Consider the following 22,269-nt stretch of genomic DNA (forward strand, 5'->3'; position numbering starts at 1 on the left):
AGCATCCCAAATATGAAAACATTTCCTCTCAAATGCAGAATTGCAGTGTGATTAGTTCATAAGTTCTGACTCCACTCCATCGACTCTGGATTTAGAGAGAATTATTGAGGAAATCATTCAGCATGTAATATCATCCGTCTGATCTCCTGCCTGATCTCTTCTAACAATGTCTGAGGCTTGGCATGGATTTGCATAGCCTACTGTGTGATCTCTGATGTTATGAAGCATAATGGCAGTTTTATCCACCAACACAGTTTAGACTCTACAAAGTTGTAACTCCTGTGGAAGATGTACTGTCATGATTACCTTTAATCTTGTCAGCTTTCATATGTCCTACTTTCTTACATCGAATCACATCGGAATCAAAACAATTGTTAAATGAGATATTTTATTGGACAAAGAGTTAACTGCAAATCAACGAACAGGTGTTACTTGGACTAAGGAAATGCAGCAGTGTAGACAATTATTTAAAAAAAAAATAATAATAATAATATGCAGCTGCTAGAAAGTAGTTTGACCCAAAATCCAAGCATTCTTCAATAAGAAAAACAGAACTCAAAACATAATAATACATCAAAAATAGCAGTTAACTCGAAGGTACAAAACACCTCTTCCGCACAACATTCATCGTTTTTTGCTGAAGGAGAAAGATCATCTCAGAACTTTGCAAAGAAGCAATCACAAAAATGAGAATGACGCAACTCACTTGGTAACTCACTTGGTAACTCACATGAAAACTCACATGGAAACTCACATGGAAACTCACATGGAAACTCCTCAAACCATTTCCAAAACAGACATACAACTCAGGTCTCCCACAGATTCTAAATACCATTTTTCTATTGTATTTGAGCAAACAGAGTGAATTCTGGGTAAGGCTAAACCTGCTCTAGTCTACACCCATTGGAGAGATAGCACATGAACGATAAAGCACAGTAACAATCTATAAAATACAAAACGTGAATATATTATCCATATTTATCCAAAATGAGGACTGGTGAGGGTGTACAGAAGATTTTACAATTCTATAACACAGTCTATGCCTGGATATTCTGGCAGGTTCAGATCGTATTTCTTCTGGATGTCATAAGGCAGGAAGCGTCCCGCCAAGTAGTGCTTCCCTGTGAAACTGGTGGCACATCTCTTTGGTGCCATAAGCGAGATCAGGACGTCTGGGTTGATCCCATCTGAGGTCACCTGGTCAACATCCCAACCTTTAATAAACAGGGAAATGATGATCACCATTTGAATTCCATCTCCATTGATGGGACAACTAACCTGCTGACATCTACTAGCTATGTCACGTGACATAACATCATGGAGAGCGTGAGTATCTCACTTGATCTTCTCCTTTCAACTTTAATCGGCATTTCATATCTTACAGATGAGAAACCTGCCAGGTAGCAGCATTCCAGAACAAGTTAAATGGGGAGAGGGTGTGATATAATGACCAAATATATATACTACACTTAGCTATATGCTTTACTATCTCAGTCCATCCAGGTTGGTCTCTACAGCTCGGTAGTGTTGAGGATGACTTGAGGTGGACCTGACAAAGGCTATCACAGCTGCAAATATGGCCCGGTGAATTGTGGAGCACACAGGAGACTGCTGAGGGGAGAATGGTTCATAAAAATATCTGGAAAGGAGTAAATGGAATGGTATCAAACACATGGAAACCATCAATCAATCAATCAAGTTTATTTTATATAGCCCTTCGTACATCAGCTAATATCTCGAAGTGCTGTACAGAAACCCAGCCTAAAACCCCAAACAGCTAGTAATGCAGGTGTAGAAGCACGGTGGCTAGGAAAAACTCCCTAGAAAGGCCAAAACCTAGGAAGAAACCTAGAGAGGAACCAGGTGTTTGATGGTGTTCGATACCATTCCATTGACTTCGTTTCAGACATTACTATGAGCCCGTCCTCTCCAAACAAGGTGCCACCTGTGGTGGAGCATGTACAGGCTTTTATTTTGTATGGCTTACTCGTGTTTAGCTCAGAGCTAAAATCCTGTTTTGGGCAAATTTCTGTACATTTGTGCAACACTGGTACATGTTGAATGTGCAGCATAGCTTTCAGCCTTACCTGAGGGTATGTCCACACTTACGATGGGGATCTTGACCTGCTTCAGAGTGACTAGGATGCCAGCGTAGGGCTCCTTCACGTCTGTGTGGTCAGTCTCTGGCCCCAGGATGGCATCGATCACCAGGTTATAGGCATCGTTGATCAACTGCACCTGAACACACAACCATAACACAACCACAACTCAAACTCTGGTCAGCATCTAGACAAGAGCTTTACATTGTTCTCACAGCTCCAGCAAGGTGCACTTTCATAAGTCAGTTACGCTAGCAGATGTCAAGTTTAATTTAAGGATTAATTTGTGTCTATAAAATGTATAAGACACAAATGAATACTTGAATTAAACTTGACATTAACATTTAATGTCGTATGATCCTTTTTTATGTTGCTCACCTCTGTTGGGAGATAGGAGAGGAATGGGATGTCCATCTTTTCACACTGAACTGTGAAGTCCTGTTGAATGGTGTGGGGGGTGCGTTTGGGATAGTAGATGGTTGGCTCATACTCCTGTGAGAGAGAGAGAGAAAATACTACTACCAGTCAAAAGTTTGGACACACCTACTCATTCAAGGGTTTTTCTTTATTTTTGCTATTTTCTACATTGTAGAATAATACTGAAGACTATGAAACACATTCATAAAACTATGAAGTAACACACATGGCATCATGTAGTAACCAAAAAAGTGTTAAACAAATCAAAACTGCGCCCTGCAGTTTCACTGGCTGCTGACAAGGTGGGACGCTACCGTCCCACATACCCTAGTGAGGTTAAACAAATCAAAATATATTTTATATTCGAGATTCTTCAAATAGCCACCCTTTGCCTTAATGACAGCTTTGCACACTCTGGGCATTCTCTCAACCAGCTTCGTCTGGAATGCTTTTCAAACAGTCTTGAAGGAGTTCCCACAGATGCTGAGCACTTGTTGGCTGCTTTTCCTTCACTCTGCGGTCCAACTCATCCCAAACCATCTCAATTGGTTTGAGGTCGGGTGATTGTGGAGGCCAGGTCATCTGATGAGGCATCAGAGGCATCACTCTCCTTCTTGGTCAAATATCCCTTACACAGCCTGGAGGTGTGTTGGGTCATTGTCCTGTTGAAAAACAAATGATAGTCCCACTAAGCCCAAACCAGATTGGATGGCGTATCACTGCAGAATGCTGTTGTAGCCATGCTGGTTAAGTGTGCACAAATACACATGCGAAGATCATCCGTTCCCCCACACCGAATCTCACAAAGACATGGCGGTTGGAACCAAAAACCTCAAATTTGGACTCCAGGCCAAAGGACAAATTTCCACTGGTCTAATGTCCATTGCTTGTGTTTCTTGGCCCAAGCAAGTCCCTTCTTCTTATTGGTGTCCTTTAGTAGTGGTTTCTTTGCAGTAATTCGACCATGAAGTCCTGATTCACACAGTCTCCTCTGAACAGTTGATGTTGAGATGTGACTGTTACTTGAACTCTGTGAAGCATTTATTTGGGCTGCAATTTCTGAAACTGGTAACTCTAATGAACTTATCCTCTGCAGCAGAGGTAACTTTGGGTCTTCCATTCCTGTGGCGGTCCTCATGAGAGCCAGTTTCATCATAGCGCTTGATGGTTTTTGTGACTGCACTTGGAGAAACTTTCAAAGTTCTTGAAATTGTCCAGATTGACTGACCTTCATGTCTTAACATAATGATGGACTGTTGTTTCTCTTTCATTATTTTATATGTCACATGCGCCGAATACAACAGGTGTAGACCTTACAGTGAAATGCTTACTTACGAGCCCCTAACCAACAATGCAGTTAAAAAATAAAAAATAAGAATAAGAAATAAAAATAACAATGATTAAAGAGCAGCAGTAAAATAACATTAGCGAGACTATATACAGGTACAGAGTCAATGTGCTGGGCACCGGTTAGTTGAGGTAATATGTACATGTAGGTAGAGTTATTAAAGTGACTATGCATAGAAGCTGTTTAGAAGCCTCTATTCTTGCCATAATATGGACTTGGTCTTTTACCAAATAGGGCTATCTTCTTTATACCCCCCCCTAACTTGTCACAACACAACTGATTGCCTCAAACTCATTATGAAGGAAAGAACTTCCACAAATGAACTTTTAAAAAGGCACACCTGTTAATTTAAATGCATTCCTGGTGACTACCTGATGAAGCTGGTTGAGAGAATGCCAAGAGTGTGCAAAGCTGTTATCAAGGGAAAGGGTGGCTGCTTTGAAGAATCTCAAATATATTTTGATTTGTTTGACACTTTTTTGGTTACTACATGATTCCATGTGTTATTTCATATTTTTTATGTCTTCACGGTTATTCTACAATGTAGAAAATAGTTAAAAAATAAAGAAAACCCCTCTGATTAGCACAGCGCTGTAAGCCTACTAGCCCTCTGGAATCTGGGATGACTAAATTACACATTTAATGATTAATGATAGACATTTAGGGAGAGTGGAAAGCCAGACACCTGTGACTTGTGATATTAAACGATGACCAGCCGTGATCCCCACCGCTAATGGGCCTCAATCACAGTGATAAGTACCTCATACAAGTACCGCATACAAGTACTTGCGAGTATGGCTAGACGGTACACTTTCCTTCTCTCAGCACATATCAAAGCTGCAGGCTAAGGTTAAATCTAGACTTTGTTTCCTCTATCGTAATTGCTCCTCTTTCACCCCAGCTGCTAAACTAACCCTGATTCAGATGACCATCCTACCCATGCTAGATTACGGAGACATAATTTATAGATTGGCAGGTAAGGGTGCTCTCGAGTGGCTAGAGGTTCTTTACCATTTGGCCATCAGATTTGCCAGCAATGCTCCTTATAGGACACATCACTGCACTCTATACTCCTCTGTAAACTGGTCATCTCTGAAAACCTGTAACAAGACCCACTGGTTGGTTGATGCTTATTATAAAACCCTCTTAGGCCTCACTCCCCCCCTATCTGAGATACCTACTGCAGCCCTCACCCTCTACCTACAACTCCCATTCTGCCAGTCACATTCTGTTAAAGGTCCCCAAAGCACACACATCCCTGGGTCGCTCGTCTTTTCAGCTAGCTGCAACAAACACTCAAACTGGACAGTTTTATCTCCATCTCTTCATTCAAAGACTCAATCATGGACACTCTTACTGACAGTTGTGGCTGCTTCATGTGATGTATTGTTGTCTCTACCTTCTTGCCTTTTGTGCTGTTGTCTGTACCCAATAATGTGTGTACCATGTTTTGTGCTGCTACCAAGTTGTGCTGCTGCCATGTTGTGTTGCTACCATGTTGTTGTCATGTGGTGTTGCTGCCATGCTGTGTTGTCATGTGTTGCTGCCATGCTATGTTGTTGTCTTAAGTCTCTCTTTATGTAGTGTTGTGGTGTCTCTCTTTATGTAGTGTTGTGGTGTCTCTCTTTATGTAGTGTTGTGGTGTCTCTCTTTATGTAGTGTTGTCTCTCTTTATGTAGTGTTGTGGTGTCTCTCTTTATGTAGTGTTGCGTTGTCTCTCTTTATGTAGTGTTGTGGTGTCTCTCTTTATGTAGTGGTGCGGTGTCTCTATTTATGTAGTGGTGTGGTGTCTCTATTTATGTAGTGTTGCGTTGTCTCTCTTTATGTAGTGTTGTGGTGTCTCTCTTTATGTAGTGTTGCGGTGTCTCTCTTTATGTAGTGTTGCGTTGTCTCTCTTTATGTAGTGTTGCGGTGTCTCTCTTTATGTAGTGTTGCGTTGTCTCTTTTTATGTAGTGTTGTGGTGTCTCTCTTTATGTAGTGTTGCGTTGTCTCTCTTTATGTAGTGTTGTCTCTCTTTATGTAGTGTTGTGGTGTCTCTCTTTATGTAGTGGTGCGTTGTCTCTCTTTATGTAGTGTTGTCTCTCTTTATGTAGTGTTGCGGTGTCTCTCTTTATGTAGTGGTGTGGTGTCTCTCTTTATGTAGTGGTGTGGTGTCTCTCTTTATGTAGTGTTGCGGTGTCTCTCTTTATGTAGTGTGAGAGTGTCTTTCTTTATGTAGTGGTGCGGTGTCTCTCTTTATGTAGTGTTGCGGTGTCTCTCTTTATGTAGTGTTGCGGTGTCTCTCTTTATGTAGTGTTGCGGTGTCTCTCTTTATGTAGTGATGCAGGGTGTCTCTCTTTATGTAGTGGTGCGTTGTCTCTCTTTATGTAGTGTTGCGGTGTCTCTCTTTATGTAGTGTTGCGGTGTCTCTCTTTATGTAGTGGTGCGGTGTCTCTCTTTATGTAGTGGTGCGTTGTCTCTCTTTATGTAGTGTTGCGGTGTCTTTCTTTATGTAGTGGTGCGGTGTCTCTCTTTATGTAGTGTTGCGGTGTCTCTCTTTATGTAGTGTCGTGGTGTCTCTCTTTATGTAGTGTTGCGGTGTCTTTCTTTATGTAGTGGTGCGGTGTCTCTCTTTATGTAGTGTTGCGGTGTCTCTCTTTATGTAGTGTTGCGGTGTCTCTCTTTATGTAGTGTTGCGGTGTCTCTCTTTATGTAGTGATGCAGGGTGTCTCTCTTTATGTAGTGTTGTGGTGTCTCTCTTCATGTAGTGTTGCGGTGTCTCCCTTTATGTAGTGTTGCGTTGTCTCTCTTTATGTAGTGTTGCGTTGTCTCTCTTTATGTAGTGTTGTGGTGTCTCTCTTCATGTAGTGTTGCGGTGTCTCCCTTTATGTAGTGTTGCGTTGTCTCTCTTTATGTAGTGTTGTGGTGTCTCTCTTTATGTACTGTTGCGTTGTCTCTCTTTATGTAGTGTTGTCTCTCTTTATGTAGTGTTGCGGTGTCTCTCTTTATGTAGTGTTGCGTTGTCTCTCTTTATGTAGTGTTGTGGTGTCTCTCTTCATGTAGTGTTGCGGTGTCTCCCTTTATGTAGTGTTGCGTTGTCTCTCTTTATGTAGTGTTGTGGTGTCTCTCTTTATGTACTGTTGCGTTGTCTCTCTTTATTTACATTTACATTTAAGTCATTTAGCAGACGCTCTTATCCAGAGCGACTTACAAATTGGTGCATTCACCTTATGACATCCAGTGGAACAGCCACTTTACAATAGTGCATCTAGATCTTTTAAGGGGGGGGGGGGGGGGGGCAGAAGGATTGCTTTATCCTATCCTAGGTATTCCTTGAAGAGGTGGGGTTTCAGGTGTAGTGTTGTCTCTCTTTATGTAGTGTTGTGGTGTCTCTCTTTATGTACTGTTGCGTTGTCTCTCTTTATGTAGTGTTGCGGTGTCTCTCTTTATGTAGTGTTGTGGTGTCTCTCTTTATGTAGTGTTGCGGTGTCTCTCTTTATGTAGTGCTGCGGTGTCTCTCTTTATGTAGTGTTGTGGTGTCTCTCTTTATGTAGTGTTGTGGTGTCTCTCTTTATGTAGTATTACGGTGTCTCTCTTTATGTAGTGTTGTGGTGTCTCTCTTTATGTACTGTTGCGTTGTCTCTCTTTATGTAGTGTCGTGGTGTCTCTCTTTATGTAGTGTTGCGGTGTCTCTCTTTATGTAGTGCTGCGGTGTCTCTCTTTATGTAGTGTTGCGGTGTCTCTCTTTATGTAGTGTTGTGGTGTCTCTCTTTATGTAGTGTTGTGGTGTCTCTCTTTATGTAGTGTTGCGGTGTCTCTCTTTATGTAGTGTTGCGGTGTCTCTCTTTATGTAGTGTTGTGGTGTCTCTCTTTATGTAGTGGTGCGGTGTCTCTCTTTATGTAGTGTTGCGGTGTCTCTATTTATGTAGTGTCGTGGTGTCTCTATTTATGTAGTGTCGTGGTGTCTCTCTTTATGTAGTGGTGCAGTGTCTCTATGTAGTGTTGCGGTGTCTCTCTTTATGTAGTGGTGTGGTGTCTCTCTTTATGTAGTGTTGCGGTGTCTCTCTTTATGTAGTGTTGCGGTGTCTCTATTTATGTAGTGTTGTGGTGTCTCTATTTATGTAGTGTTGTGGTGTCTCTCTTTATGTAGTGGTGCGTTGTCTCTCTTTATGTAGTGATGCAGGGTGTCTCTCTTTATGTAGTGTTGTGGTGTCTCTATTTATGTAGTGTCGTGGTGTCTCTCTTTATGTAGTGGTGCGGTGTCTCTATGTAGTGTTGTGGTGTCTCTCTTAATGTAGTGGTGCGTTGTCTCTCTTTATGTAGTGTTGTGGTGTCTCTCTTTATGTAGTGTTGTGGTGTCTCTCTTTATGTAGTATTGCGGTGTCTCTCTTTATGTAGTGTTGCGTTGTATCTCTTTATGTAGTGTTGCGTTGTCTCTCTTTATGTAGTGTTGTGGTGTCTCTCTTTATGTAGTGTTGCGGTGTCTTTCTTTATGTAGTGTTGTGGTGTCTCTCTTTATATAGTGGTGCGGTGTCTCTCTTTATGTAGTGCTGCGGTGTCTCTCTTTATGTAGTGTTGCATTGTCTCTCTTTATGTAGTGTTGTGGTGTCTCTCTTTATGTAGTGATGCAGGGTGTCTCTCTTTATGTAGTGTTGTGGTGTCTCTATTTATGTAGTGTCGTGGTGTCTCTATTTATGTAGTGTCGTGGTGTCTCTCTTTATGTAGTGTTGCAGGGTGTCTCTCTTTATGTAGTGTTGCGTTGTCTCTCTTTATGTAGTGTTGCGTTGTCTCTCTTTATGTAGTGTTGTGGTGTCTCTCTTTATGTAGTGTTGTGGTGTCTCTCTTTATGTAGTATTGCGGTGTCTCTCTTTATGTAGTGTTGCGTTGTATCTCTTTATGTAGTGTTGCGTTGTCTCTCTTTATGTAGTGTTGTGGTGTCTCTCTTTATGTAGTGTTGCGGTGTCTTTCTTTATGTAGTGGTGCGGTGTCTCTCTTTATGTAGTGTTGCGTTGTCTCTCTTTATGTAGTGTTGCGGTGTCTCTCTTTATGTAGTGTTGCGGTGTCTCTCTTTATGTAGTGTTGCGTTGTCTCTCTTTATGTAGTGTTGTGGTGTCTCTCTTTATGTAGTGTTGCGTTGTCTCTCTTTATGCAGTGTTGCGGTGTCTCTCTTTATGTAGTGTTGCGTTGTCTCTCTCTATGTAGTATTGCGGTGTCTCTCTTTATGTAGTGTTGTGGTGTCTCTCTTTATGTACTGTTGCGTTGTCTCTCTTTATGTAGTGTTGTCTCTCTTTATGTAGTGTTGCGTTGTCTCTCTCTATGTAGTATTGCGTTGTCTCTCTTTATGTAGTGTTGTCTCTATTTATGTAGTGCTGCGGTGTCTCTCTTTATGTAGTGTTGTGGTGTCTCTCTTTATGTAGTGGTGCAGGGTGTCTCTCTTTATGTAGTGGTGCAGGGTGTCTCTCTTTATGTAGTGGTGCAGGGTGTCTCTATTTATGTAGTATTGCGGTGTCTCTTATGTAGTGTTGTGGTGTCTCTCTTTATGTAGTGTTGTGGTGTCTCTCTTTATGTAGTGTTGTGGTGTCTCTCTTTATGTAGTGTTGTGGTGTCTCTCTTTATGTAGTGTTGCGTTGTCTCTCTTTATGTAGTTTTGTGGTGTCTCTCTCTATGTAGTATTGCGGTGTCTCTCTCTATGTAGTATTGCGGTGTCTCTCTTTATGTAGTGTTGTGGTGTCTCTCTTTATGTACTGTTGCGTTGTCTCTCTTTATGTAGTGTTGTCTCTCTTTATGTAGTGTTGCGGTGTCTCTCTTTATGTAGTGTGAGAGTGTCTCTCTTTATGTAGTGGTGCGGTGTCTCTCTTTATGTAGTGTTGCGGTGTCTCTCTTTATGTAGTGTTGTGGTGTCTCTCTTTATGTAGTGTCGTGGTGTCTCTCTTTATGTAGTGTCGTGGTGTCTCTCTTTATGTAGTGTCGTGGTGTCTCTCTTTATGTAGTGTGAGAGTGTCTCTCTTTATGTAGTGGTGCGGTGTCTCTCTTTATGTAGTGTTGTGGTGTCTCTCTTTATGTAGTGTTGTGGGGTCTCTCTTTATGTAGTGTTGCGGTGTCTCTCTATGTAGTGTCGTGGTGTCTCTCTTTATGTAGTGTTGCGGTGTCTCTCTTTATGTAGTGTTGTGGTGTCTTTCTTGTCGTGATGTGTGTTTTTTCCTATATTTTTAACCCCTGTACCCGTCCTCGTCCTCGTCCTCGTCCTCGTCCTCGTCCTCGTCCTCGTCCCCGCAGGAGGCCTTTTGTCTTTTGGTAGGGCGTCATTGCAAATAACAATTTGATCTTATTTTACTTTTACTTAACCAGGTAGGCAAGCTGAGAACAAGTTCCCATTTACAATTGCAACCTGGCCAAAATAGAGCAAAGCAGTTTGACACATACAACAACACAGAGTTACACATGGAGTAAAACAAACATACAGTCAATAATACAGTAGAAAACTAAATCTATATACAATGTGAGCAAATGAGGTGAGATAAGGGAGATAAAGGCAAAAAAAGGCCATGGTGACGAGTTAAATACAATATAGCAAATAAAACACTGGAATGGTACATTTGCAGTGGAAGAATGTGCAAAGTAGAAATAGAAATAATGGGGTGCAAAGGAGCAAAATAAATAAATACAGTAGGGGAAGGGGTAGTTGTTTGGGCTAAATTATAGATGGGCTATGTACAGGTGCAGTAATCTGTGAGCTGCTCTGACAGCTGGTGCTTAAAGCTAGTGAGGGAGATAAGTGTTTCCAGTTTCAGAGATTTTTGTAGTTCGTTCCAGTCATTGGCAGCAGAGAACTGGAAGGAGAGGCGGCCAAAGGAGTAATTGGCTTTGGGGAAGACCAGAGAGATATACCTGCTGAAGCGCGTGCTACAGGTGGGTGCTGCTATGGTGACCAGCGAGCTGAGATAAGGGGGGACTTTACCTAGCAGGGTCTGTAGATGACCTGGAGCCAGTGGGTTTGGCAACGAGCATGAAGCGAGGGCCAGCCAAAGAGAGCGCACAGGTCGCAGTGGTGGGTAGTATGTGGGGCTTTGGTGACAAAACGGATGGCACTGTGATAGACTGCATCCAATTTATTGAGTAGGGTATTGGAGGGTATTTTGTAAATTACATCGCCGAAGTCGAGGATCGGTAGGATGGTCAGTTTTAAGAGGGTATCTTTGGCAGCATGAGTGAAGGATGCTTTGTTGCGAAATAGGAAGCCAATTCTTGATTTAACTTTCGACTGAAGATGTTTGATGTGAGTCTGGAAGGAGAGTTTACAGTCTAACCAGACACCTAGGTATTTGTAGTTGTCCACATATTCTAAGTCAGAATTGTCCAGAGTAGTGATGCTGGATGGGCGGGCAGGTGCAGGCAGCGATCGGTTGAATAGCATGCATTTAGTTTTGCTTGTATTTAAGAGCAGTTGGAGGCCACGGAAGGAGAGTTGTATGGCATTGAAGCTCGTCTGGAGGGTTGTTAACACAGTGTCCAAAGAAGGGCCAGAAGTGTACAGAATGGTGTCGTCTGCGTTGAAGTCGGAAGTTTACATACACCTTAGCCAAATACATTTAAACTCAGTTTTTCACAATTTCTATCATTTAATCCAAGTAAAAAAATCCCTGTCTTCGGTCAGTTAGGATCTGCACTTTATTTTAAGAATGTGAAATGTCAGAATAATAGTAGAGAGAATGATTTATTTCAGCTTTTATTTATTTCATCACATTCCCAGTGGGTCAGAAGTTTATATACACTCAATTAGTATTTGGTAGCATTGACCTTTAAATTGTTTAACTTGAGTCAAACGTTTCGGGTAGCCTTCCACAAGCTTCCCACAATAAGTTGGGTGAATTGTGACCCATTCCTCCTGACAGAGCTGGTGTAACTGAGTCAGGTTTGTAGGCCTCCTTGCTCGCACACGCTTTTTCAGTTCTGCCCACACGTTTTCTATAGGATTGAGGTCAGGGCTTTGTGATGACCACTCCAATAACTTAACATTGATGTACTTAAGCCATTTTGCCACAACTTTGGAAGTATGCTTGGGGTCATTGTCCATTTGGAAGACCCATTTGCGACCAAACTTTAACTTCTTGACTGATGTCTTGAGATGTTGCTTCAATATATCCACATCATTTTCCTTCCTCATTTTGTGAAGTGCACCAGTCCCTCCTGCAGCAAAGCATCCCCATCCCAAGGATGAACCAGACTTGTGGAGGTCTACAATTTATTTTCTGAGGTCTTGGCTGATTTCTTTTGATTTTCCCATGATGTCAAGCAAAGAGGCACTGAGTTTGAAGGTAGGCCTTAAAATACATCAACAGGTACACCTCCAATTGACTCAAATGATGTCAATTCGCCTATCAGAAGTTTCTAAAGCCATGACATCATTTTCTGGAATTTTTCAAGCTGTTTAAAGGCACAGCCAACTTAGTGTATGTAAACTTCTGACCCACTGGAATTATGATGCAGTGAATTATAAGTGATTAGCATAGCATACCACCCTGCATACCACTGCTGGTTTGCTTCTGAAGCTAAGCAGGGTTGGTTCTGGTCAGTCCCTGGATGGGAGACCAGATGCTGCTGGAAGTGGTGTTGGAGGGCCAGTAGGAGGCTCTTTGGTCTAAATTCCCCAGGGCAGTGATTGGGGACACTGCCCTGTGTAGGGTGCAGTCTTTCGGATGGGATGTTAAACGGGTATCCTGACTCTCTGAGGTCATTAAAAATCCCATGGCACTTATTGTAATGTGTTCTCAGTCAATTTACCTGGTGAAATAACAGACAAAAAAAAAAGTGAAATAATCTGTCTGTAAACAATTGTTGGAAAAATGACTTTTGTCATGCACAAAGTAGATGTCCTAACCGACTTGCAAAATCTATAGTTTGTTAACAAGACATTTTTGGAGTGGTAGAAAAACAAGTTTTAACCTAAGTGTATGTAAACATCCGACTTCAACGGTATCTTTTTAAATAGTGTATGTGAAAGGGCCTCAGTGTGCTGCTGGTCATGCTGGGTATGTAAACCAGGCAGTGAGAGGTTCAGGTCCCTCCATCTCTGACTAACTGGCCCTGCTCAGTCAGAGGGAGAAGTGGTCTGTTAGCCCAGACGTCAGTCTACATGCTCCAACTCGCTCCTGGGAGACATTAAACCAATCAGGCTTCAACCACAGGGGCTAAAGAACAGGCAACTGACGTCAATCATTCATAACTGCCGCTAAAGAACCAAGAGAGAGACGACCCTCTAGGGTGGCTGCGACCCCTCAGTGACCCCTTGGTGCCCTGACTTAGAAGAGGTAACAATGTCAACAAGAGACAGACATACCTTGGGGACGGAGGCACCATCAGGACGCTCTCTAGCATCAACAAACGTCAACTAAGAGGTATATCAACAGGTTACAGACAGGTCACACGCCTTTTCCTGTTGATGTTAAGGCTTCCCACCGTTGAACTACCTCTCCCTGATGGATGAGCATTCTGAGTAGGCCTTGAAGGAGCGTCTTTCCTGTGGTCACAGTCCGTTGAGATTCACAGTGGTTTGTTTAAACCGTGACACAAAGGCAACATTCAAAGGACATTATGGAATCTCTGAGACTCATAAGTCGTGATGAACACCTTGACTCTTTCAGACGTCGAGGCCAAGGTGTTTATGTTCAAAAGAAACACGAAAGAACCGCATTATGTTCCGAAAGAACTGTAGAACATCATGTGCATCCTCCCTTGCCTGAACAACAGGCTGGACTAACGGTCACAGACATAATCATACTCAGACAGAATCTGACAAAGATGAGCTTTGACTTGGGGACGGTTTGTCTTTTCCATATGCAATATTTTGGCTCGTCAATTATTTAGCAGTGGAAAGAACCACGGATGCATGCCAAACATATTGAGACACATGCTAGCTCGGTGAACACTGATGGCTAGCCCAGGACCGCCCAGGACTGTATTTTAGGCAATGCCACTCAGACATTGCTCTTCCTAAAATGTATATATTTCTGAATTCCATTCTTTAACTTTTAGATTTGTGTATATTGTTGTGAATTGTTAGATACTGCTGCACTGTTGAAGCTAGGAACACAAGCATTCCGCTTACACCCACAATAACATCTTCTAAATATGTGTATGTGACCAATACCATTTGATTTGATTTGTTTATTTGGATCAAAGTTATGTGTAAGTGCTTTATTAATTCCTGGAATCCTGGTGTAAAATATATCTGTGTTGACCCCAGGCCCAGTCACTGCCCTGAGCGCTTCACAGACAGTCATCTTACAACTTTAACAGCTGCTGTCAACATGGTTTTAATTAGAGATATCGATGCGATGTGTAGTTATATAGATACAGTCCGTTCTAAGGCAGGAAAACAATAATGCATTTATGGTTTTCGACCACATAGAATAAGGAAAGTAGACTTGTCGCACTATATCAAAACGTGTAAATCCTTACTCAAATTAGGTTTTTAGTTCATGTACTGTTATCGTCTGTAATATTGCAATAAATGTCTTCACACTACAGAACAGCATATCCACAGTCATGCAAACTAATGTGACTAAAGTCATGACATCACCAACATGATATCATGGTATGCTACCACTACCAACTGTAACCAGACAGTATTAGTTTTTTTTTTAAATAAATTTGACCGCCTTCTCTCCCCAATTTTCGTGGTATCCAATCGCTAGTAATTACTATCTTGTCTCATCGCTACAACTCCCGTACGGGCTCGGGAGAGACGAAGGTCGAAAGCCATGCGTCCTCCGAAGCACAACCCAACCAAGCCGCACTGCTTCTTAACACAGTGCGCCTCCAACCCGGAAGCCAGCCGCACCAATGTGTCAGAGGAAACATCGTGCACTGGCCCCCTCGGTTAGCGCGCACTGCGCCCGGCCCGCCACAGGAGTCGCTGGAGCGCGATGAGACAAGGATATCCCTACCGGCCAAACCCTCCCTAACCCGGACGACGCTAGGCCAATTGTGCGTTGCCCCATGGACCTCCCGGTGGCGGCCGGCTGCGACAGAGCCTGGGCGCGAACCCAGAGACTCTGGTGGCGCAGCGGGCGCTGCGATGCAGTGCCCTAGACCACTGCGCCACCCGGGAGGCCAACCAGACAGTATTTTAATGAGGGTAACAATGAAGTGATGTCATCGACATTTTCAATCCCATAATGGATCAATTAATCATTAAGGTCTACTTATAGGAGTTGTAATGAAAATCTCCTAAACCCTTTTACTTTATACTGAAATAAACTCACTGAACCATTTAATTAATTACTAACTATAGTCTGATATTGTCCACGTGGCCATGTGTGTGAGATGGCTGGTGGGTGCATGGCTGGTGTAGTCTTCTGTGGTATACTTACAAATATGCGCAGGTGGCGGGCACACACCAGGCCGATGGAGCCGTTCTGGTCAGGACCACAGACCACCAACACTGTTGGCTGCTTCTTACCCAGGGAGGTCAGAGGAAAGGCCTGGAGAGAGAGAGAGATAGAGAGGTCATCCAACCCGTGAGGCTGACCCTCCATCACTGTCAAACTCTCTCCTTCGCGTGCCAGGGACGCAATGCCATGGCCAGGGGAAATGGCACCCAGGTTTTTTTTTAAGACAGAAAGCCCCAAACTCATTAAACCCAGACAGGAGTGGAAAAAATACCAGAGCCGGACACCACAGGATGCTCCCTTTAAATAACACACTACTTTCCGGGCCTTTCCGGGCTTTTCACTACTTTCCGGGCTTTTCAGGCCTGAGCCATGAGTTTTCCCACCGGGCCACTGGCATCTCCCCCTCTCTGTTTAACAAGGGCACAGCACATACCCCAGTAAATCCCCTCGCACGTCCTTAAGAGAAGCAGCAGAAGTATCCGTCACTATATCCTGCTGGAATTGGCGTGTTAACTTAAGTGGTCCAATCTTCCTCCTCACACCTAAATAGGATCAGTAGGGGAGTGAATCAGTAGCGACATCACAGCTAAAGGTGTCTTACCTTACTTTCCAACAGCTTTACCACACCAAATATGTAGCCTAACCCTAGGTATTTCATATACCGGACCAATTTCAACATAGCCGCTAAAACCGGGACTCTAAATGGAGTGGTACATTACAGTGCAACAAATGGAGCCGTACTCTAATTGCAGTATCTGATTAATACAGACATGAAAGCATTAATTACAGTAATGATGCCGGGAGAATAGAGACAGCAGCCATTATCTGTAACATAAATGTTCTGTCTCGGAGTAGATACACTCTAAATGAGATGAAAGAAGGATGGTAATGGCGGCATCGAGTCTGTGAGGTGGAAGGATAATGACGGCAGCAGAAGCTACCTTCCGAGCGTAGCGAGAGAGGAAAGAGATAGGTAAGAACATTTTGCCTAAGTGGCTGAAACAGATGAAACGACTTCCTGGTGTCATTAAGGGTGTAGTAGTGTGTCTCTCGCTGCGCTGATGTGATGACACCCTCTCCGACTTGCTCCCCTGTGGCAAATGCTAATGCTAATTAGCACAGCAGCCCAATAAGGACCAGCCATCTTTGATAGGAGTGACATTCAATATCCACATACTGTGAATGCAGTGGAAAACCTGAGTGCCTTTTACAGCAGCATCCTAACTGTATCATCTTATATTTTCTATCTTATCTCAACTTGCTTTAGGATTGGGCCATTAGCGCTAACAAAATGATTAAAGACTAAAGAGAAGGTCGTTATAGTGGATATCTAAAATTCACATCCAGTGGAACAAGCTGGATTTAGAGGAGTAGGTTGCCCTGGTCTGGGTTTAGTAGTCAGGGTGTAGCCTTGCTACCCTGCCTCCTATCTGGTGGAATGCTGTTATGTCAGCTCATGGTGCCAGGCTCTGCAGTCCTATCCTCATACATGTGTGCGCGCACACACACACACACACACACACACACACACACACACACACACACACACACACACACACACACACACACACACACACACACACACACACACACACACACACACACACACACACACACGAGCAATGGCTGTATTGACTCTAATAAGGTCCCAGAGGCTAAGCCTACTTTTTCTTTGTACACTTATTTTACCAGGTAAGTCGACTGAGAACATATTCTCATTAACAGTAACGACCCTGGGAATAGTTGTTTTTAATTGGTAAGTCTAGCGGCCAGCTAACTATCTAAAATTGTAGCAAGCATGGCCGAATTACCGACCGGGGTGGGGCCCATTGATCATCCGTTTATCATATTAAAAACTGCCTCCACCCTATGGCAAAATGTGCATAATTTCAGGAAATTAGCTGTAAAACTGCAAAAACTAAATCTCTGCCCATGGCAAAATGAGTAGGATTGCATGAAATGAGTTATTATATTTGTGGCCCCCACCCCCATCAAAGTTGCCCATCCCTGCACTATAGGGCCTCTGCTCTCTTCCATCTGACACACATACACAGACAAACCACACACACATGCACCCACGTGTCCCACCACACACACATGCACCCACGTATCCCACCACACACACATGCACCCACACCCACGTGTCCCACCACACACACATGCACGCACCCACACCCACGTGTCCCACCACACACACATGCACCCACACCCATGTGTCCCACCACACACACATGCACCCACACCCACGTGTCCCACCACACACACATGCACCCACACCCACGTGTCCCACCACACATAGAGCCACAAATACAAAAATACAAAAAAACATGATATTTAGTATTTTCACAATATAATTTTTCATTATTTTAAATATTCATAAATCTAAATACTATTCATATTACATAGCAGGTGGTAAAGCTTCATGTGACACATTTTGCTTTGTAGCATCTACAGATGAAACATTATGGTGCCTGGGTAAGGCCAAAATGGCACAAATATTCCAACTTCAATTGATTATTTCTCAATGATGCTTTATACTTAACACCCATCCCGGATCCGGGAGCATCCTCATCAGTAAAAGCTGACTAGCATAGAGCCACAAGTAAATAATAGCATATAAATATCATGAAATCACAAGTCCAATACAGCAAATGAAAGATAAACATCTTGTGAATCCAGCCATCATTTCCATTCAAAACACAATATGTATTTCTATTAGCTAACCACAATAGCCAAAGACTCAACCGCATATTTTCACCATGTTTCTACCGCATAGGTAGCTATCACAAAACCGACCAAATATAGATATAATTAGTCACTAACCAAGAAACAACTTCATCAGATGACAGTCTTATAACATGTTATACAATAAATTTATGTTTTGTTCGAAAATGTGCATATTTGAGGTATAAATCATAGTTTTACATTGCAGCTACCATAAAAAATATCACCAAAGCAGCCAGAATAATTACAGAGAGCAAAGTGAAATACCTAAATACTCATCATAAAACATTTATGAAAAATACATGGTGTACAGCAAATGAAAGATAAACATCTTGTGAATCCAGCCACACAACCGCATTTATTCACCGCATAGATAGCATTCGCAAAAACCAGCAAAAGATAGAAAATGAATCAGTAACCTTGACCAACTTCATCAAATGACAGTCTTATAACATCAGGTTATACAATACACTTATGTTTTGTTCGAAAATGTGCATATTTAGAGCTGCAAACCGTTGTTATACATTGTGAATATGTAGCATCGATTCACCAGAATGTCCGGAGCTATTTTGGACACTCACCTAATCTGACCAAAGAACTCATCATAAACTTTACATAAAAATACTTGTTGTATGGCAAATGAAAGATACACTGGTTCTTAATGCAACCGCCGTGTTAGATTTAAAAAAATAACTTTACCATAACAAACAGCTTGCGTTATAGCGAGACAGCGCCCGCCAAAACGGCAGAGAATAGCAATCAACATTTTCCACAGAAATACGAAATAACATCATAAATTGTTCTTACTTTTGTTGAGCTTCCATCAGAATCTTGTACAAGGAGTCCTAGGTCCAGAATAAATTGTTGTTTGGTTTTAGAATGTCCATTTCTCCTGTCGAATTAGCAACCTTAGCTAGCTATGTGGCGCGAACATGCCCATCTTCTCTTAACACAAAGAATGGAAAATTCCAAAAGTCCCAATAAACGTTGAATAAACTGATACAACTCGGTTGAAAAAAACTACTTTATGATGTTATTATCACATGTATCTCTTTTGTTCTAGTTTCATAAGGAATCACCCAAACTTAAACATACAGCCACACACTCCTGATGAAAGCTGAGCGGGATAATCAATGTGTTTTTCAATGGACACGTTGACATATTCAACACATCCTGAGTAGACAGAACAGGGACACAGGGACAGCAGACTCCAGACTCAAGTAACATTAATCACACCACACCGGGTTCCTGTGGAGGATACGATTGCAGGGTTAAACCAACCGACCGTCTGGTTAAAGTGTCCTGACACGAAGTGTGTTCCTGACAGCTCCACACTCCGTACACTGCTGCTGCTGACCACAGGCAGTCTGACTGGGAGAACCAACTTACAGAACGCTCACCACATATTACACAAATATACAAACGCACGCACGCACGCACGCACGCACGCACGCACGCACGCACGCACGCACGCACGCACGCACACACACACACACACACACACACACACACACACACACACACACACACACACACACACACACACACATGTAGGGGTCTGATGTAAGGGGCATATGGACTTGGCAGACTGGCTCCCAGCAGGGGAGCAGATCAGTCTCTCATCAGGCCCAGTAGTGAACAGAGGAACAGAGGCTCTGATGTGCCTCAGGGTTTATGGATCAGAGACACAGTACTGATGAGAGGGACAGTTCTTCCACAACTGTAAGTAAACTTATTTTTCCAAAAACACAGAGAACAGAACAGAACGGTGTGTTCTCTAAATCTCTATTCACAGTTCATATGTCGCGAGCTCTTAGAAAGTTGCATGGTTTTGAAATACTATTAGGTGGAACAGCATCAGAGACTGAGAATTGGAGAGATGGATGGATGGATGGATGGATGGTACAGCAAGAAGAGGACTGGCCACCCCTCAGAGCCTAGTTTCTCTCTAGGTTTCTTCTTAGGGAGTTTTTCCTAGCCACCGTGCCTCTACATCTGCATTGCTTGCTGTTTGGGGTTTTAGGCTGGGTTTCTGTATATGCACATTGTGACATCTGCTGATGTAAAAAGGGATTTATAAATATATTTGATTGATTGATGGATAGATAGATTAATGAGTAGCCTGAAAAAGGTGGTTCTTGGAGAGGGGAAGGAAAGAGGAGTGGGGGGATAAGGGTGGTACATAAAGTACCTTGGTGATGGCGATGGCACAAGCATGCCCCCAGATCTCTATCAGCTGCTGCTGGCCAAACCTGTAGTCCCTCAGCAGCTCTGTCTCAATGGCTGCTGTCTCCACTTTACTGTAGGGAAACACAACACAGAGCAATAGCATTAGCATCATCAATCAGATTCAATCGATCACAATTCAATTACATATTGTGTACGGTAGCACTGTTTATGCATCTCTCAGCAAACTAGATCTAAACCTCAAAAACCTATGTTGCTGTGTTGCGTGTTAGATGAAATGCTTGGTTGGGGATTGTCTGATGCCTGAGGTATTTCCTTTGAGTGTAATGACACTACCAAGTTGAAGTTTATGAAGTAGGTATTTATATGGCTCTGAAACAGGTATACAGGTAAGGCTGACAGTTGAAACAGGCCCAGGCCTGAACTGATGTCATAATTCTGCCATGTGGGCTCATTTAACCAGAGAGGGAGCAGCTGTGGAAACACAGAGAAAGTACACTATTCCATATTACACTAGAGACACCTGGTGGAGAGATGGAGTACTACATCAAGACTTTCTCTGAATACGATGGAGAATATTATAATCAACATTTACACAAAGAATATAGTATGACAACATACACTGAGTATACCAAACATTAGGAACACTTTCCTAATAATGAGTTGCACCCCCCCTCAATTTGTCGGGGCATGGACTCCACAAGTTGTCGAAAGATTTCCACAGGGATGCTGGCCCATGTTGACTCCAATGCTTCCCACAGTTGTGTCAGGTTGGCTGGATGTCCTTTGGGTGGTGGACCATTATTGATACACACAAGAAACATGAGCTTGAAAAAACCCAGCAGCGTTGCAGTTCTTGACACAAACCGGTGCACCTGGCACCTGCTACCATAACCCGTTCAAAGGCACTTACATCTTTTGTCTTACACATTCACCCTCTAAATGGCGCACATACACAATCCATGTCTCAAGGATTAAAACATATTATTTAACATGTCTCCTCCCCTTCATCTACACTAACAGAAGTGTATGTATGTCTGTCATGGTGTATATCATGGAAAGACCAGGTGTTCTTAATATTTTGTATACTCAGTGTATATCATGGGGCGGCAGGTTAGTGGTTAGAGCGTTGGACTAGTAACCGAAAGGTTGCAAGATCGAATCCCTGAGCTGACAGGGTACAAATCTGTTGTTCTGCCCCTGAACAAGGCAGTTTACCCATTGTTCCTAGGCCGTCATTGAAAAGAGGTATTTGTTCTTAACTGACTTGCCTAATAAAAGAAAGGTAAAACATAATTTTTTTAAAGAGCAGGTGTTCTTAATGTTTTGTATACTCAGTGTATATCTACATTGACATGTTTGTAAGGTATAATAATCAAACATCTTTTGATAGAGTATGATTTGATCAATGGAGTCACAACGTTCTCACAACAACACTGTATTGCAGTCAGTAATTGTCGATGTCCTATTTGCTCAAAATGTTCCCAGATGTTTTTGGATAGTATTTTCCTGCGTTATCAAGACAGCATAGATTAATTTAGTTTGCATGAGGAGTTCGGCCATAAGCAACAGAAAAAGCGAGAGAGGAAGAGAGAGAGGGGAAGAGAAGGCGAGAAATAGAGAACTTCCATCAAGATCAATACAGAAGCAGCAGGGTCGATCCCTCTGTCTGTGTGTGTGTGTGTGTGTGTGTGTGTGTGTGTGTGTGTGTGTGTGTGTGTGTGTGTGTGTGTGTGTGTGTGTGTGTGTGTGTGTGTGTGTGTGTGTGTGTGTGTGTGTGTGTGTGTGTGTGTGTGAAGATGTGGATTAAGGCAGCCCCCCCGCACCTCTCTGATTCTGAGGGGCTCTTTTTAAATGCGGAAGACACATTTCAATTGAATGCATTCAGTTGTACAACTGACTAGATTCCCCCTTTCCTCAAAGGGGACATTTGTGGATCCAGCAGGAGTATTTTTGTTTACAGCAGAATGTATTTGTCAGCTGATTGTCGGCTCACACACACATGCACACAGGCTCGTGCGGTACCGGAGCGCCAAGTCTAGGTCCAAGAGGCTTCGAAACAGCTTCTACCCCCAAGCCATAAGACTCCTGAACATCTAATGAAATGGCTACCCAGACTAT

General features: G+C 42.8%; 1 protein-coding gene across 2 annotated transcripts in view; it reads right to left on the reverse strand.

The window, feature by feature from the left end:
• Positions 1-369: 369 nt before the first annotated feature.
• The window catches only part of LOC129867234 (yjeF N-terminal domain-containing 3-like), a 94,708-nt gene continuing 72,808 nt past the window's right edge, over positions 370-22,269 (reverse strand). Inside the window, exons 2-6 of one of the 2 annotated variants that reach the window (XM_055940502.1) lie at positions 20,153-20,261; positions 15,217-15,327; positions 2,478-2,591; positions 2,088-2,238; positions 370-1,214 (exon numbers count right to left, since the gene is read on the reverse strand). In XM_055940502.1, coding sequence (XP_055796477.1) covers positions 1,018-1,214; positions 2,088-2,238; positions 2,478-2,591; positions 15,217-15,327; positions 20,153-20,261 — 682 coding nt within the window. In that variant the 3' untranslated portion in view covers positions 370-1,017. The other variant, XM_055940503.1, reaches the window with a different exon arrangement.

Source organism: Salvelinus fontinalis, chromosome 12 (genome assembly GCF_029448725.1).
Source record: "Salvelinus fontinalis isolate EN_2023a chromosome 12, ASM2944872v1, whole genome shotgun sequence".
Classification (NCBI taxonomy): Eukaryota; Metazoa; Chordata; class Actinopteri; order Salmoniformes; family Salmonidae; genus Salvelinus; species Salvelinus fontinalis.